Source organism: Hippocampus guttulatus, chromosome 6, assembly GCF_054856545.1.
Source record: "Hippocampus guttulatus isolate MCC_2025c chromosome 6, RoL_Hgut_1.0, whole genome shotgun sequence".
NCBI classification, from domain to species: Eukaryota; Metazoa; Chordata; class Actinopteri; order Syngnathiformes; family Syngnathidae; genus Hippocampus; species Hippocampus guttulatus.
Window position 1 is genome coordinate 11,087,610 of NC_141266.1, and position 15,007 is coordinate 11,102,616.

At 41.4% G+C, this 15,007-nt stretch overlaps 1 protein-coding gene across 2 annotated transcripts in view; it reads right to left on the reverse strand.

Annotated features, from left to right (window-relative positions):
• triob (trio Rho guanine nucleotide exchange factor b) overlaps positions 1–15,007 on the reverse strand; it is a 100,179-nt gene that overhangs the window by 7,315 nt on the left and 77,857 nt on the right. For both annotated transcript variants that reach the window (XM_086114467.1, XM_086114466.1), the window contains 17 exons: positions 11,643–11,929; positions 11,392–11,562; positions 9,755–9,850; positions 8,866–9,014; positions 8,650–8,716; positions 8,416–8,519; positions 8,250–8,319; positions 7,497–7,586; positions 7,307–7,399; positions 7,168–7,218; positions 6,924–7,001; positions 6,536–6,724; positions 6,224–6,401; positions 3,867–4,714; positions 1,098–1,351; positions 870–999; positions 743–770 (listed from right to left, as the gene is read on the reverse strand). In XM_086114467.1, the coding sequence (XP_085970593.1) occupies positions 743–770; positions 870–999; positions 1,098–1,351; positions 3,867–4,714; positions 6,224–6,401; positions 6,536–6,724; positions 6,924–7,001; positions 7,168–7,218; positions 7,307–7,399; positions 7,497–7,586; positions 8,250–8,319; positions 8,416–8,519; positions 8,650–8,716; positions 8,866–9,014; positions 9,755–9,850; positions 11,392–11,562; positions 11,643–11,929 (2,883 nt within the window). The remainder of the gene's footprint in view (positions 1–742; positions 771–869; positions 1,000–1,097; positions 1,352–3,866; positions 4,715–6,223; positions 6,402–6,535; positions 6,725–6,923; positions 7,002–7,167; positions 7,219–7,306; positions 7,400–7,496; positions 7,587–8,249; positions 8,320–8,415; positions 8,520–8,649; positions 8,717–8,865; positions 9,015–9,754; positions 9,851–11,391; positions 11,563–11,642; positions 11,930–15,007) is intronic.

Below are 15,007 nucleotides of genomic sequence, written 5' to 3' on the forward strand. Positions count from 1 at the left end.
AACAGGACACCACACCATTGCCACTTTCCTTCCAAGTTCAAAAGCATGACCTAGGGTGCACACTCAATAATTCTTCTATTGTTTACTTTGAATATACATTGACACACAAACACTCACCACTGACGAGACGCAGGTGACATGCGGACCGCTCCATGCAGGAGGTCCAAACAGGGGCATAGTTTATGAGCTTTTTAATGAATTAATTAAATAAGGCTCTTTCAAACGTTTGAGAGGTCAGGTGATTGGAATTTTTTGATTCTGAGTTTGACAGTGGAGCTGTTGGGACGATGGTGGTGATGTGGTGAAATGAGGGGATTGTGGTGATGATGTGGGCTGCAGAATTCTGGACCAGTTGAAGCTTATGGAGGAGTTTGTGATGGGCACCGAAAGGAGTGAGTTGCAATAATCACTATGGGACGTGACGAGACCTTGGACCAGGATAGCAGCGGTATGAGGGATGAGAGGGGGTGGAGACAATTGATGTTTACGTCGGTGGAAAAATGCGGACCGGGTTATGTTAGTGATGTGAGAGTGAATGCCAGTTCTAAACAGGGTGAAAAACCCGCATTGAAAAGTAGTTTGGTTTAGTTCCGGTGAATTAAATGAATACAACTAAAATTATGAATTGTTAGATTGGTGAATATCTAGCCAGGACCTGCTCTGGGCGTAACGCCTGTGTTCAAACTTAGAGGGTCCACCATGTTTAACGTTTCCACACATATTTATTCAGGAATATACTCACCATCGCTGATGAAGTTGGGATTCAGAAGCTGCATTGTAAATATGAAAACATACAGTATATAAGTTTCCAGTCCACATGAGATGATTTAGAAAGAGAAAGAAAACAGATGATCATTTGCACTCTCCACCTTGCCAGAGACTTTGTTGGCCAGGTTGTCCTGAGATTTCCGATAGCCATTCTCTAATTTCCGACCGTCCTTGTCTCTTTTCTCGGACTTGCGGCGGATACGAAGCGCAGTATGCCATGATAGGGATTTTCTAAATCAAAGAAGAGACATCACATCAATCATATATACATGATTTTCTGTTGTTCTGGTTTCAGCTTACAAACAGGAGAAATGTCTGTGTTGACTTACTTGATAGTTCCATCTGGGAAATCGGGTGTAGTGGAGGATGAAGTGTGTCCTAATACAAAGCCAGGAATCCATCCCTCAGCTGCAGGGCAATGCTCATTGGCAGCCCGGTACACCAAGAACATGTTTTGCTGGTTGCTGGCCAGTATTTGGACGACTTCACCCTGTGCTACACTGATCTCATCCTCCTTCACTGCCACATAGTCTTGGGTGACCAACATGGTGGACACACTGCTGCTGCTGCTACTGCTTTCACTCTGCCAGACGACAAGAAGCACAAAAGAGTATGAATCTGCTAGCAAAGTCGTAGAGCAAGTCGTTTTTCGTGTCTGCTTTCCATCAATCAAACAGCATGATTTGATTGACTACGGTGTTTAAACTTGACTAGGCACATGCATTAATGGAAGCAAGTTAAATTGATTAGAATATTGCAGACATGGAAGTGTTTCATTTAGTTTGTAGTGACAAGTTTTGAGAAAGCAGAAGTAATGATCCTCTTGCCGAACAATTTGTGACAAATAGCAGTTAACTGAGGACAAATGACGTTTTCTAAACATCTAAATCTGTCAGAAAAGTTTGAGCTTGGGCAAGGAGTGGAATTTAGAAATACATTTTGTCTAACTGTATGTTCTACAGGTCGTCATTTTTTTATTTGTCCTGAGGCCTTTTACAATATGTTCCTGATAGCCATGGCAGCCCCCCCCCCATCAGGCAACCATGAATGAAAAAAATATGGTCGTGAGACAAAGTAGGTGTACAGGACAGGAAAACGTGACAGGGCTTTCATGTGATTGATGTGCATTACCGCAGAGATGTTTAAATTGTCAAAACATTTGCCACAGCGGTCACAGAACAAATGAGAAAACATAATGTAAAACATAACATGAGAAAGCAGGCACATACTCCTAAACCCTGCTGTACGAAATAGGGTGGGACAGGAAACATTTATTTGCGGGCATGTCATACTAGCTGCAACTCTTCTGCAGCTAAGCCATGTGTTTAAAAAAAACGCCTACTGTGGCATACTTGTTACAAACGTGTATGACTAGGCACATTGAGAGAGAGAGAGAGAGAGAGAGAGAGAGAGAGAGAGAGAGAGAGAGAGAGAGAGAGAGAGAGAGAGAGAGACTTTTGCATATTTTGACACAAAAGCTGGATCATTGACTTTACATGTACCCAGCCATGCTGAGGCTAAGTCTTAAGCTGGGCCATCCAACCAGGCAGAGGAGCTTCACTCAACTGTGACAATGCCACCAACATCCTCCAAAGCTCCCCAGAGTCATTTGTTTCATTTATAGAAAACCATGACAGAAGGTAAGTAACAGAGGCATTGCCAGACCTTGTTTACCGGGGCATATGCCCCAATATTAATGAGCTGTGCCCCAATATTGCATCTGGACTGCCATTGGACTGACCGGTATGCTCGAGTGAGAGAAAACTGTTATGGCAGTTGTGAATGTGTTACTGCAAAATGGCTGTACATTCATTATTCCAAACAGATTTAAGTGTTTTAATTGCAAAATAAAGTTGTTCACTTTTATGAGCATTATTAAAGCAAGCTGACCAAATAAAGCACACACACTGATCTTTTCTGTGCTACAAAATTTTGGGGACAACAACAGCGGCCCTCTTCAAATCAATGTAGGACTTCACGTTTGTACACATACCTATACATGGGGCCACTGCAATAGCAACCACCCACATAGTTTTCCTTTTATTCTGCTTGTGTTGTGGTGTTCAAAGAGTTCATAGTTGTAAAAATAATTTAATCCCGATAAATATATATTGGTACCTCATTAACATTTTTTTTTTTTTTTGTGAGTGTAGCAGTTAGATTGAGGCAGGTGCGTGCGTGTGTGTGTTTGTGGAATGAAGGAGATATAGTAGGGCAATGACAGATTTTTTCCACCACGGTCCGCCTCATGATCCAACTGCTATTTCATGGACTGGGAACCATCTGTTACACTTCTGCCATGGTATTAACGTAAATTTGTGGCTTCTGTGTTCCACTTCAGAAGATTTTATTTATGGTTTTAAAACATATCTGTACAGCCCACAAACTGGTACTGGGCTGCGGACCGGTGGTTAGGGGAACATTCTAATAGGGGTAGTAGAAATTTAGGCCTAGCAACGTCCCTGGTGAGGGTCTGGCAGCAAACATACTGGTATTCGTGGTAAACCACATGCCGAAAAGCATTCCGATTTTGACTCCCTCGGACTCTCCCCATCTCTCCACAGCCCGTCATGGATCGGTAACAGACCGTGGGAGAACTTAGAAAGACTTGAATACAGTACTGAGGAAAAAAACTACCAACATCCCACGCCACAGCATGTTTCGGGAAAAGGAGGCTGATGTGACCGCCGGGAACATAGTGCAAACGTAGCTTTAGTCACGAGCATTCTGCCACCAGGAAGAATCCCTCCCTTATGTTCCCAAACATTCCCTCTCACAGGATTCATCCTTTGAAAAATTATATGAGAGACCAGATGCGTTGAAAATGTTTGCAAACAGAAAAGCTCAAAGAGGAAATCAAGCGGAAACAGCTTCGCTGTGTCTTAGATTTTCCCTGTTAGTACAAGAACGACATGTTTGTCACACGCATTCTGGGTGAAGTTAGTGAGCTCGGATAGCCATTAATTCCCAGTGCAGTAGTCGTTGCAAGCTGTTCTCAGATGCGGCGGCGTGCTGACTGAGTGCAGCCAGTCGGTGAAGGCGGGGTTAGTGAAGGTGAGAAGCTTCTGTGAAGCCGTGATCTCGACTTGGCCTCTTACCCCGTTGCTCTGGGTGGATTGTATGGATTGCTCGCTGGTGGAGGAGCATGTGCTCATACGATCTAAATCCTTACTGTGGGTGGAGTGGCGACGATGAGCGGGAATCCCGTGGCTTCCTCTGCCAAACGATTCCCCTCCACCACTACCATCACTGACGCAGGAACTTGGTCGGCTAGTGGGAGAAGGAGGCACTGACGGGACTGCAGCCCAGAAAGGATTGCCTTTGTGAGACTGGCTGGTTTGGATAAAAGCTTCCTTGACACCTCCCGGAGACTGAGGCGAAACCATAGGCGAGACTGTCCTGACTCGAGGATTCTTGAGGGCCAAATGCAGAGGAGCAACAGCCATTTGTGGGATAGCGACCACTTGACGCTTTTGGGGTTCTTCACAGCCTCCCAGACCCTGTCTTACACCTCTTTCCAAGCCCGAGTTGCCACCATCGCTACAATCCAGCAACTCCCTCTTGTGCACCTCAGAATTTAACAGCTTGCCATTCGAGGTGGTGTCTGAATACAGGCTAGAGGGGTTGGATTGGAGCTGGCAGGGTGACCACATACCTGCTGATCTGTCAGGCCCTTCAGGGCCTGGGTGGTGGTGGTGGTGGACGGGCTGGGGTAGGCGTGAGGAAGGCTGAGGAATTCTTGAGGGTCTGGAGCGAGGGCCGCAAAGAGCAGAGTTGCCCCCTGATCCTCCGGAGCCACCGCCGCCACCGCCACCTCCTAGACTGGAGGTACTGGTGGAGGTGCTACCTCCAGGAAGGCCTCCTGTGCTGCTACTGTTATTGGGTGGCGCCAAAGGCCCACTGCCACCCACGTGGTTTCTCTGGTACTCTATGGGGGATGTCAGGGCTGTGAAAAGGAATGAAGAGTCAGTTTTGCAATTCTTTAGCTCGAGCTTGAACTAAAACAAAAGAAACAATAGGACAGAGATGTATCGAAACATTAGTCATGGGGATACGTTATACAGATGTATTATTTTTTTTATTTTGTTTTATAGAAAAGAAAAACATTTTCTAAACTAATATTTCATCGGAAATACCGTATTGGCCCGAATATAAGACGGTGTTTTTTGCATTGAAATAAGACTGAAAAAGTGGGGGTCGTCTTATACTGTAGTCGGGGTCTAGACATTATACCCATTCACTACGCTAGATGGCACCAGATATCATTGAAGCGAATGCTGAACTTGACTCCCCAGGCCTAAGTGAACCCCTGTCACGAAGAATAAAAATAAAAATAGCGGTAGCACGAAGAAGAAAAATAGAAAATAGCAGTAAGAAAGAAAAGAGAAGAAAATAATCGAAGAGATAACAGAAAATGGAGAAACGTAGCGACGATCTGGAGAAAAGTGGGTCGAAGATCGGCCAGGTTAACCGGCAGCTGAGGAGAAGTTATGACGTAATTTACATTTCAAAAACCAGAATCCATTCATTTATGAATGTGATTGCACTTTAGTTTACATATTTAAATGTTCAGGTATCAAGATTTGAATGAGGCAAGAGAACATGCTTTTTCTCTCAAATATATTGTTAGAATCATTTGTTTCAAATGTACTGTAATTATTTTATGTATAAAAATTAATTTGGTGTTCAAAAAGTTTTTTTTCAAAATTGAGCCTTGAAAAAGAGGGGGTCGTCTTATAATCAGGGCCGTCTTATATGCGGGCCAATACGGTATGCAGTTCTTCAGAGAAGATAACAAGACTGCATGCTTGCATAGTGGGCGCTTTTAAAGGAACACACAGGGAACTAAACCTCTACTATTGGATTTTAGGAGACATTTTATTACAAAGGGTAGTACTAAATGTTTGGTTAAGATCTCTTACATGGCTTACTGCGATGCGAGCAACAAAGGTCAAGCTCAAGCGAACCTTCTTGTTTGGGCAATCTATCTACCATAGCCTAACATACTGTAAGTCAAACAACATCAGTCACAAAATTAATTCCTCACTGCGAGGTTAGGTTCCGTCTTCCAATGATCATGTTAATTTTTCTAAATCTATTTTTGAATCAGCTCACCACTTGAAATGAAAAGTGTAGCCACTGGTGGTTCTCTTTAGAAAGCAATTTACCTCAGGTCACTTCTTTTCGACTGACACTTTCCACATTAAACCTACAGCGCTAAAGAAGAAGGCTAAAACCAGCCATTCAAGCAATTTACAACCTTTTCTCAACTGCCTTGGTCAAAGACAGAAGGGATTGTTTTGCAGTGGTGCTATCAGAGAATGCTTTCCCCTTTGCCACCCTGAAGAACATGTGACATCACCGTACATTCAGCAGAGTTATTTAACATTCTGCATGAGCACTGAGCAAAATGAATTTTCCAAACAATCTTCTGAGAGGGTCATTATTCGCTCACCATTGAGGAAATTGCGCTGGTTTTCTAGAATCTGGCTGACCTGGTGGAGCCAGATTTGACAAACTCCAGGGCTTGTCGAATGGAGGGTATACCTCTCCAAAGTGCCACTAGACGATCTGGAGGTTAGCGTGAATTTGCAAGGGTCTTCTGCATTGTCTTCTAGACCAAGCCAGCTCACCTGTCATAGTGCAACAGGAGAGAAGAGTCGGGGAAAATGACAGAGGAGAAAAGACATTACTTGAGTTTTGTTTTTGGACTTGATGCATTCTACCATTATAGAAGTATATCATAGTTTTATAGCCATATACGAACCTTGATGCTGTTCTTGAAGAGGTAGCCGGGAAAAGAGAAGCCCTTCTTGTCCAGAGGTTCACTGAATATAACAATCTGCTCAAAAAGGAAGACTCTCCTTTCTTTCATTCTTGACAAAAGCCCCCCATCCTGGTCTGAAACCATGAAAGTGTCTTGCAGGAGCAATTTGCCCTGTGCTACAATTTTACCCTAAAAGACAGAAAAAGAGTGAACTAATCGATACACAAGTATTGGGAAGGGAATACATTTTAGTGCACATTGCCACCTAGCGGTAGTTGCTAAAATGACAAACTCAATTTCAGCAAAATGTCCCATCAATTTACAGTACAGAAAATGAATCTTGAAAACAAGCACAAAGACAGGCAAACAACTATGAGAGCGGTCTTACATCGAAACCTTGAAGGCGGCCAACATTCATCATGTCGTTGCAACGCTTAGGCACAATGCACATCACCTCGAGAGCTTTCTGAAACAAAAGAGGACATGCAAAACAAACTTTAAGAGCCAGGGTGCAGCCAACACTATTTTGTACACTGCGCAACATCCATCATTTTCAATCCTGAATGGTAAATGATTTTTGCTTTTGTCGAGTGTAGTTCAAGTGGTTACAATTTCAGGGTCGTTGGTTTTACCTCCAGCTCTGAGGAATCCACTCCGGCCTTCTTAGAAACTTTGAGAAGATCCTAATAAATTATAAACATGCACAGATAATTCACGGGTGTTGAAAACATGTGTGAAGTGCGCTACTTTAATAAAGTGTAGTTTGTTTACCTTCAGCAAGAGCTGATATTTCGTTATGCGCTGGACAGGCTTGATAAGCAGATCAGTGATCTGCAACCTGTGGCCTAATCGCTGTTTGAGTTCCTGATTAAAGATAGTAAATTGATTAGATCCACTTCACTGCATATATAAGACATATTCGGTAATCAAGAAATAAAAGGAAAAATATAGGAACTCTTACTTCAAAATATGTGTCAATGTACTCTGACACTATGTGCTCTGATTTGGGCTTGTTTTGGCAGTAGACGACGTACATGTGAAACCTGCGCTCCTGCAGAAAGCAGAAGACAAAAGTTGGAGGAAATATAGCAGGTAAAAATATCAGAAAGTATAAACAAACTACAAGTGAATCTCAATGAATAACAAGACAGTATGGTAGAAACAATTGTTTGAACAAAACTAAGTTTTCTTACATTCTTGTATTTCTGTGTTTTTCTTTGCCTTTACATGTCTTAAATTCTTCTCCTTATATTAAATGCCTTCAAATGTATTTTTACACACACTGAGTTAACTTGAGTATGAAATATGCCATACAAGTAAAACTGCCTTGCTATTTGTTTCAGTTCAATTCAGTTCAAGATTCAATTCAAAATTAATTGAATCTTGAATCTACTACACAACAGACCAGGCCAATTCTGACCAAACATCAATTAAAAAAAAAAAGTTTCTTATGTAATATTTTATTTCTTGTAATGGTGAATTACGGTTTTCAGTTATCTGGAAAAAAAATCTTTGACTCTGAGGATAGTGAACCAAGACAATATGTTAGTTTTACCTTTTGAGCTACTAAAATGAAATATCACTGGTTTATCCGTGATATTTTAATTACTTGAGATGCACCTGAATTATAATTATACTATTCATACTACAAGTGTCGGAATACAGCACTCTATCAATTAAATCAAGAGCAAATATGAACAGTATAGCTGTTTACCTGTTTCACAAATAATGAAGCAAGTCTGTCAGGATCCTCCAAACACTTTTCAATCTCTCCCAGGAAAAAGCTGTGACAGCGCCACGAAACAAAACACATTATTTTCACAACCTTCGAAAAATGTTTTCGTATCCACGAATGCAATCAATAAAGGCTGTGAGCATACTCTTTGTGCCAGTCATAGATCTGATGGATGTTTCCAAAGACAATTTTGTCTTTTCCTCTCATGTCATCTGGAACACCTTCCTCCTTCATTCTGCTCATGTAACCCTAGAGGGGGTTATAATGCAACATAAAATACACTTGCGCAGTCCCTCTGGTTCACCTAAAACAGAGTCTGGTAGGCACGTGGACTTAAAAAAAAAGTGCTGATTTCGGTTCATATTTAACTTCTTCTTACCTCCACAACGGATCCCAAGTCTCTGACATAGTCTCGTTCAGTTTCCACCAACTCCAGAAGGACATAACTAAAAACAAAAGCTCGCTACTCAATACAAATAAAATGCACTGAGGAAATATTCTGTACAAGCACACAACTGCAAAACAGTTTCACAACTACACCAAAGTCCTCAATGTACAGTATATAAAAAAAGCAAGGTCCTGTTTTGTAACTCACTGTCTTCTCTTGAGAAAGCCGGACTTGCGCTCGTCCACCTCCTCCATGGGTGAGGATGATGAGAGGAGGGAGTTGTCAGAAGGGTTGAAAGAAGGAGAACTGCTGTCACCTTGCTCCACTGATAGAGAACTGGGGCGATCCTCAAGCGACTGAGGGGTTACAAGATTTGCGAGATGGATGATGAAGAAAAAAAAGTCTGGATTATAGAATTGATTAAAAACGAAAATGTGCAATTTACAGCAAGGTTGTGATAGGAAAAGTAGTGCTTTGGGCTGTACTGAATCACCACAATCAGTTCATTAAAAAGATTTATTCCCCCAAAATTGTATTGCTGGATCATTCACGGCTTTGTCATTCAGTTCACAGTTCAACCCTGAGGTTCACATTCATTTCTCATTTTTTACACACACACACACCCACCCACCCACCCCCCCCCACACACACACATATATATATATATATATATATATATATATATATACTGTATATACCTACCTATCTATCGATACAGCATATTAAAAAAAACTAACTATTGTGTGCCACTTGCTATTGATTCTTCACAAACAAATCCACTTTTATACCTCTACGTTTGAAGCCTGAAATGTGTCAAAAAAGTAAAAAAGTTTAAGTGAGTGGAATACTTTCACAAGCGTCTGTATGTATGTATATTTGAATACATGTAATGCATGCCTGGGGAAAATGGAGAATGCAATGCCCTTTTGTTGAAAAAGAGGACAGCTGGCATGAGTGAGTCACAATGCCGAGAGATGCCTGGTCGGACACCATGCCTCTGTTAACAACACCCAAGCAAAGTGTGTTTGGACAAATCTGAGCTCTTCTGTGTGCAAATTTACCACACATGCATGTATTTATGAGATTTCTTTCTCACCATCTTGCTTTTGACCAGTTCCTCGATGGCACTGACTAGTTCAGCAGCACTGGGAGTCTCTGAGCTGTTAGGCCGAGCAGGCAGCCGGGATGCAGACTGGCCAAAGAAGACAGAAACAAGAACAATAAAAAGAACTATTTTTTGTTTTCATTAACATTTCAATGTGATATCTCAAATGTAGATATCTTCATGCTAGAGAAGCCATGTACACGCTATGGTGAGTGCTGTCAGTGTTTGTGATCAGGCTCACCAGAGGAGAGTTTGGCCCTCCGAAATTCCACATGTTCAAAAAAGGAGTCGGTGGGTGTGCCGTTCCTAATAAAAAGGTTAAATTGGGGCCAAATTGGAGCCAACCAGAGGCTGGTTTCAGGGCAAGAAGGGTTGAGGGGAAGTCAAGGGCATGCTCTTTGATTAAAACGGTTGCATTCACACTCAATGGGTCAAATTTATGAGAAATAGGAGTGTTGCTTGATACTCCATCAAACTCACGGGTCCATCTTAGGGCAGACAAAGATTTAGCCTTTCGACTGCATGAAGAATGGAGTATTCACTTCAGCAACACCCAAACTATACATAGTAACAATACGTCAAGGGAATCACACAATTAGTGACAATTGTAAAAGGAGAAGGCAAGAAGAGACTTTACAAAAACAAAGGGTGTGGCAGTGAAGGTGTTTTTACATGGAGAGATAGGGAAACTGGGATAGAAGAGAGGCAGAACAGAAATCAACATAATGCTGACAGACAAAACATGCAGCCATCAAGAAAATAAGAGGAAAAGAAAGGAAACGTTATTAGTGCTACGAAAAAGATGTAAATTTATCCAGAGACAGGTCGGCAGAAAAATCTGTTCTGAAGATATGGATGATATCAATGTTATTTTTTTAAAACAAAAGCTTATGATTGGCATTTCTTACTAGACCCTGAATGTAAATACTGCATCTTTCTCATATTACTTTCAGTTCTTGCAGGTGTCATGCTCGCCATACTTCAAGCTCTTTCGATCTTGATTTAGCAGTACTACAATGGCCACGCTGTATCAAAATAGATTGTTGTCCAGTTACAGTTGGCCTCCACCGAGGCCGATCCGTGACCAAAGTGAAACCCAAATTCATAGGGGTCATATTTGTGTTGTCTGTCTGTCCTTTCATTAGAAGGGCCACTTCCTGGTTTAAAGGATAATTCAACATTTTGTGGAAATTGCTTTTGTAATTTGTATGTTGTCCTCCTGACAGCATCCTTTCTACTATTTGCTGGTATGCTGTCAAAATTCATTAACACAACAACAGCTGGTACGTTATTAATACTTTTGCAGGGCACTGTATTCATCGTTTATTTGTACGAAGAGTGATGACTGCATTTGCTAAAAAAGCATTATTTGCTGAAAGCCTGACCCATTTGCTGTATTGGCCAAAGCAATGAAAGTACGACTTTAAAACCATCTTGTAGAATTTTGGTGCCGAAGACCTACGATGAAGTGAATTGAGGAGCTTTATTTCAACAAAGTATGGATTTTGAGCTGTCTAGGCGCGTGTGGACTTTTGCTATTCTCAGCAGGGCTCGCTTTCTCACCAATGTACTTGAACTGAAATAAAAACGACCAAAACCAATTATATGTGGAATCATTTTGCCCCCACCTTGTCGTCCTGGGTATCAGGCTGCAGGAGACTGTGTTGCTGGATGGCCATTGGGGGAGGGAGAGGGACAGCGTCAGCCCCCTCCTCACCCTCCTCCTCTCCGCAGCTCTGCATGCCCGATGAAGAAGACTTGGAGAGCGTTCCACTGCTCAGTCCTTCATTCCGCATGCGCTGATGAGGGGAAAACGGCTCATCAGTTGACAGGTCAGAACTATGGGTCCAGCAACAGAAACATCTTTTTCATCTCTTACCTCCTCCAGGGTCTCATCCTGTGGCGTGGCGGCACTGTCGTCAGAGTCCTTCTGAGGGCCTTGCATTACATCCAAGTTCTTCCGGGGGCCTTCCCGGTTCTTTTTGTGCTTGTGGGCCAGCTTTTTGACATGACCGTCTGCCTTGCCAGAGCTGAGACGCCGTACGGGGCTGGTCAGCCACTTCCTTAATGTGTTCCCTGGACGCTTGGGGCCCGGTGAGCTGTGTGGCCCCAAGGTTTGGCTGGAGCCCGGCTGCAGGGTTTCATTACTGGATACGGACAAGGTATCTAAAGATGATGGGAGAAAAAAAGAGCTCTGTTATGGCAAAATCTGCATGACAAATTGAGAGACAACCCGTTGATGCAAATGCATTGTAACTCAATAAGAAAATGCATGCTGAGAAATTACAGAGAAAGAAATGAAGTGAGGACAGAAATGTAACCCTTTTGTTCAAGAATAATAAAACTACACAAAAAAACAATCATTGAAAATAGTTGAGACTGATGAAGCTAGAATTTGCTAAAACGAAGAGTGATGAGCCACAAAGTTTTTGTGACGATTGTCAAGTGTTTTATTGTTACTGGTTAAACATAATGACCAAGGATAAAATGGATGAAATATCTGCTTCAGATTTCATTCGTCCACCTTTTTTTCAGTCATCAGTTCCTTTAGTGTCTACTATTCAACCACGGGTATATCCGAGCAATGAAATAAACTCAGTCGGATAGGTTTTTAAAATTGTGTTATCATGCGACATGACTCCAACTTTTATCCCACATGGAATTCACTGGATATGAGCTTTCATCACCCAAAAAATCCTGGTAATTTTCAGATGCAACAGCATCTTTTGAAGAAGCGTTAAAAAGCATTCATGAAATAAGCAGGGCTAACATCTACAAATGGTCTACCAAAAGGCCCCTGGAAGGATGGGTGGATCAATATCTTACTGATTTCTAAGCTGAAGCCAAACTTAATCAGATACAGTATTTCTCGCTAGGTATCAGAAGATCTCAAGAGAAGTTACAAAAGTAAAGTGTTTATGGGGGCTGATGCTGACTCAGACACGACGCCTACATCATTGTTTCGATAGTGGACGTCATGTGGCATTTCAACATCTTGAATAATCAGTGGGTAAACTCAGATTGTTGATCTAAAGATATGAATGCTTTGCAGGGGCTCAGCACTTAAGGGAGTACTTTTTCATAACTAACCAGGTGCATGTGATATCGGCTATAAGTCTCAGAAAAGAGGCTGGGAGTGGAAATACTGCCTTCCTTAATTGGACCAGACTTGAGCACAGCGTTTCATAGATCAGCATGCATTATAAACCTAGGCCTGTAATAAATGCAGCTGTATGCGAAGGTTGCAGCCATTCTGCCTCGACGCAAACTTCTCTTCTTCTGTCAATATGTTCTCAGAACACGTGCATGCGCAAAGTGTCAAGCTATATGAAGATCTTCCAATTCAGCACTATTGAAAAAAAAATCCTGTCTTTAAAAGGCTCCTTATTTGGACCGATATGATTGTCGTTATGGTCGTGATGACATTTCACAAATTCTGCAGTGTTTAAGTGCACCATATAACTTTTCGTTTTTTCAATTAGTCCGTGTATAATATAGAGTGTAATCCCAAGATTTTTAGGATTCATTGGATGATGAGCACAAGCGGTATAGAAAATGCATGAATGAGGAAATTTTCCATAGTACCTTTTCTACACAGCCGTTTTCAGGTTTAGTCATCATGAACCCGATCACCTATTGAAGGCTGTATTAAGATGGTGAGTCACAAGGCCAGTGTATTTAGCGCTGTTGGCCTCCAAAGACCGTTATCTAACAAATGTCAACTAATTCTTACGTGCACATTTTTACACAAAAAGTGTGAGATTCAAAAAGCAGACTGCCACTTCAGGCAGTATTACTTAAGAGAGGAATCAGAAAAAAAGTTCATCTCCAAACCATGTTTGGAACAAGAAGCCCAAATTATAATTTTCTTCCTAAATTAAAACATTTACTGTAGGTTTGACTTTAAAAATGAATGAAAAATTATATCAACATTACAGCTTTTAATTACAGGTATTGCATTTACATCTGGATCAGACACACAACTTCAAGATAGGAAAATCAACACAGACATTTTCCAGGTGAGCAAATGAATGAAACATGTGACCTGCACATATGTTTCACTGCCTGGTCGTACTATATACTATTATGTTGATTAGATCATTAAAAAAAAAAAAAAAACCTCTGAATGCCTAAACTCGGTTTCAAATGTGGGTGTCTGTTTATACTTGTGAGAAGTGTAACAAACATGAAAACCAGAGAGCTACCAGATATATAGCATCTGAAAATTAAAACTATGATGTTCATCGTTTGTCTCAAAGTCATCTTTTGACAAAACGAAATATTTTCAGTCCATAACAAATTGGCTCGACTGTTTCAATATTTTGGAGCATTTGCCCTGTTTTATGGGCTTCACCAGGGAGGGCAGCAGCATTTTAAATGACCTCTTATCAGCTTAATTATTTCAGGCATATTGGATCGGCTCAGCGCACCTGTCAAAGTCCTGAATAACAAATGCACTTCACGGATCGTGTCATAATTTGGAGTAATAAGTAAATGTATGACAGTTTGCTCTGTATGTAATACCAGAACTATCCAGTTATGCCGAGATGAGTGTATCAAGGAGAAACATGACGTCAGGAGCCTTGACATGTTCCCACCAAGTAGAAAATAATCCCCGAGGACACATGCATATACACAGAGAGGTCTCGATCTTTGCCCTTTGCTGTGTGCAGGGTCTTTGAATGTGACAAGACAAGAAAGAGTTGGTCCGGCTGGAAAAAATAAAATAAAAAATAAAAAAACACCGGGACAAACAATTACTTGTCTAAATTGTTACCAATGCATAGGAGGCTATGTTCCCATCAATGTTTATTTATTTATTTTAAGGTATGCAAATCATTTTGTACGAAAATGCAAAAATCATGACTATATATTGTGGCATGGATCAAGGAAGCATCCTCTAAAGTCTGATGCAAATTCAGACAGTGCTGATCCTGCATACCCGAGCCGTACAATTTCTTCAATTGTTTTGAACATTTCACACATTGTACATAACCGTTGACGGTGTACAACTTTGTTGTGATCCACCTTGTGCAGCGCCATTCTTATTTATTTCTCCATTCAGGATATTTAAACATCAGTCATCTCAACTTTAAACACTTCAAACTATCACAGACTTCACCCGAACCAACTTCCTAAAGAACGCCATACGAACGCAACCAAGCATCCTATCTCCAATTTTAGTAAAAGCTGATGTCTCCGAGGTCTGGTCATGCCATACTGTACATACAGTGCATACATCAT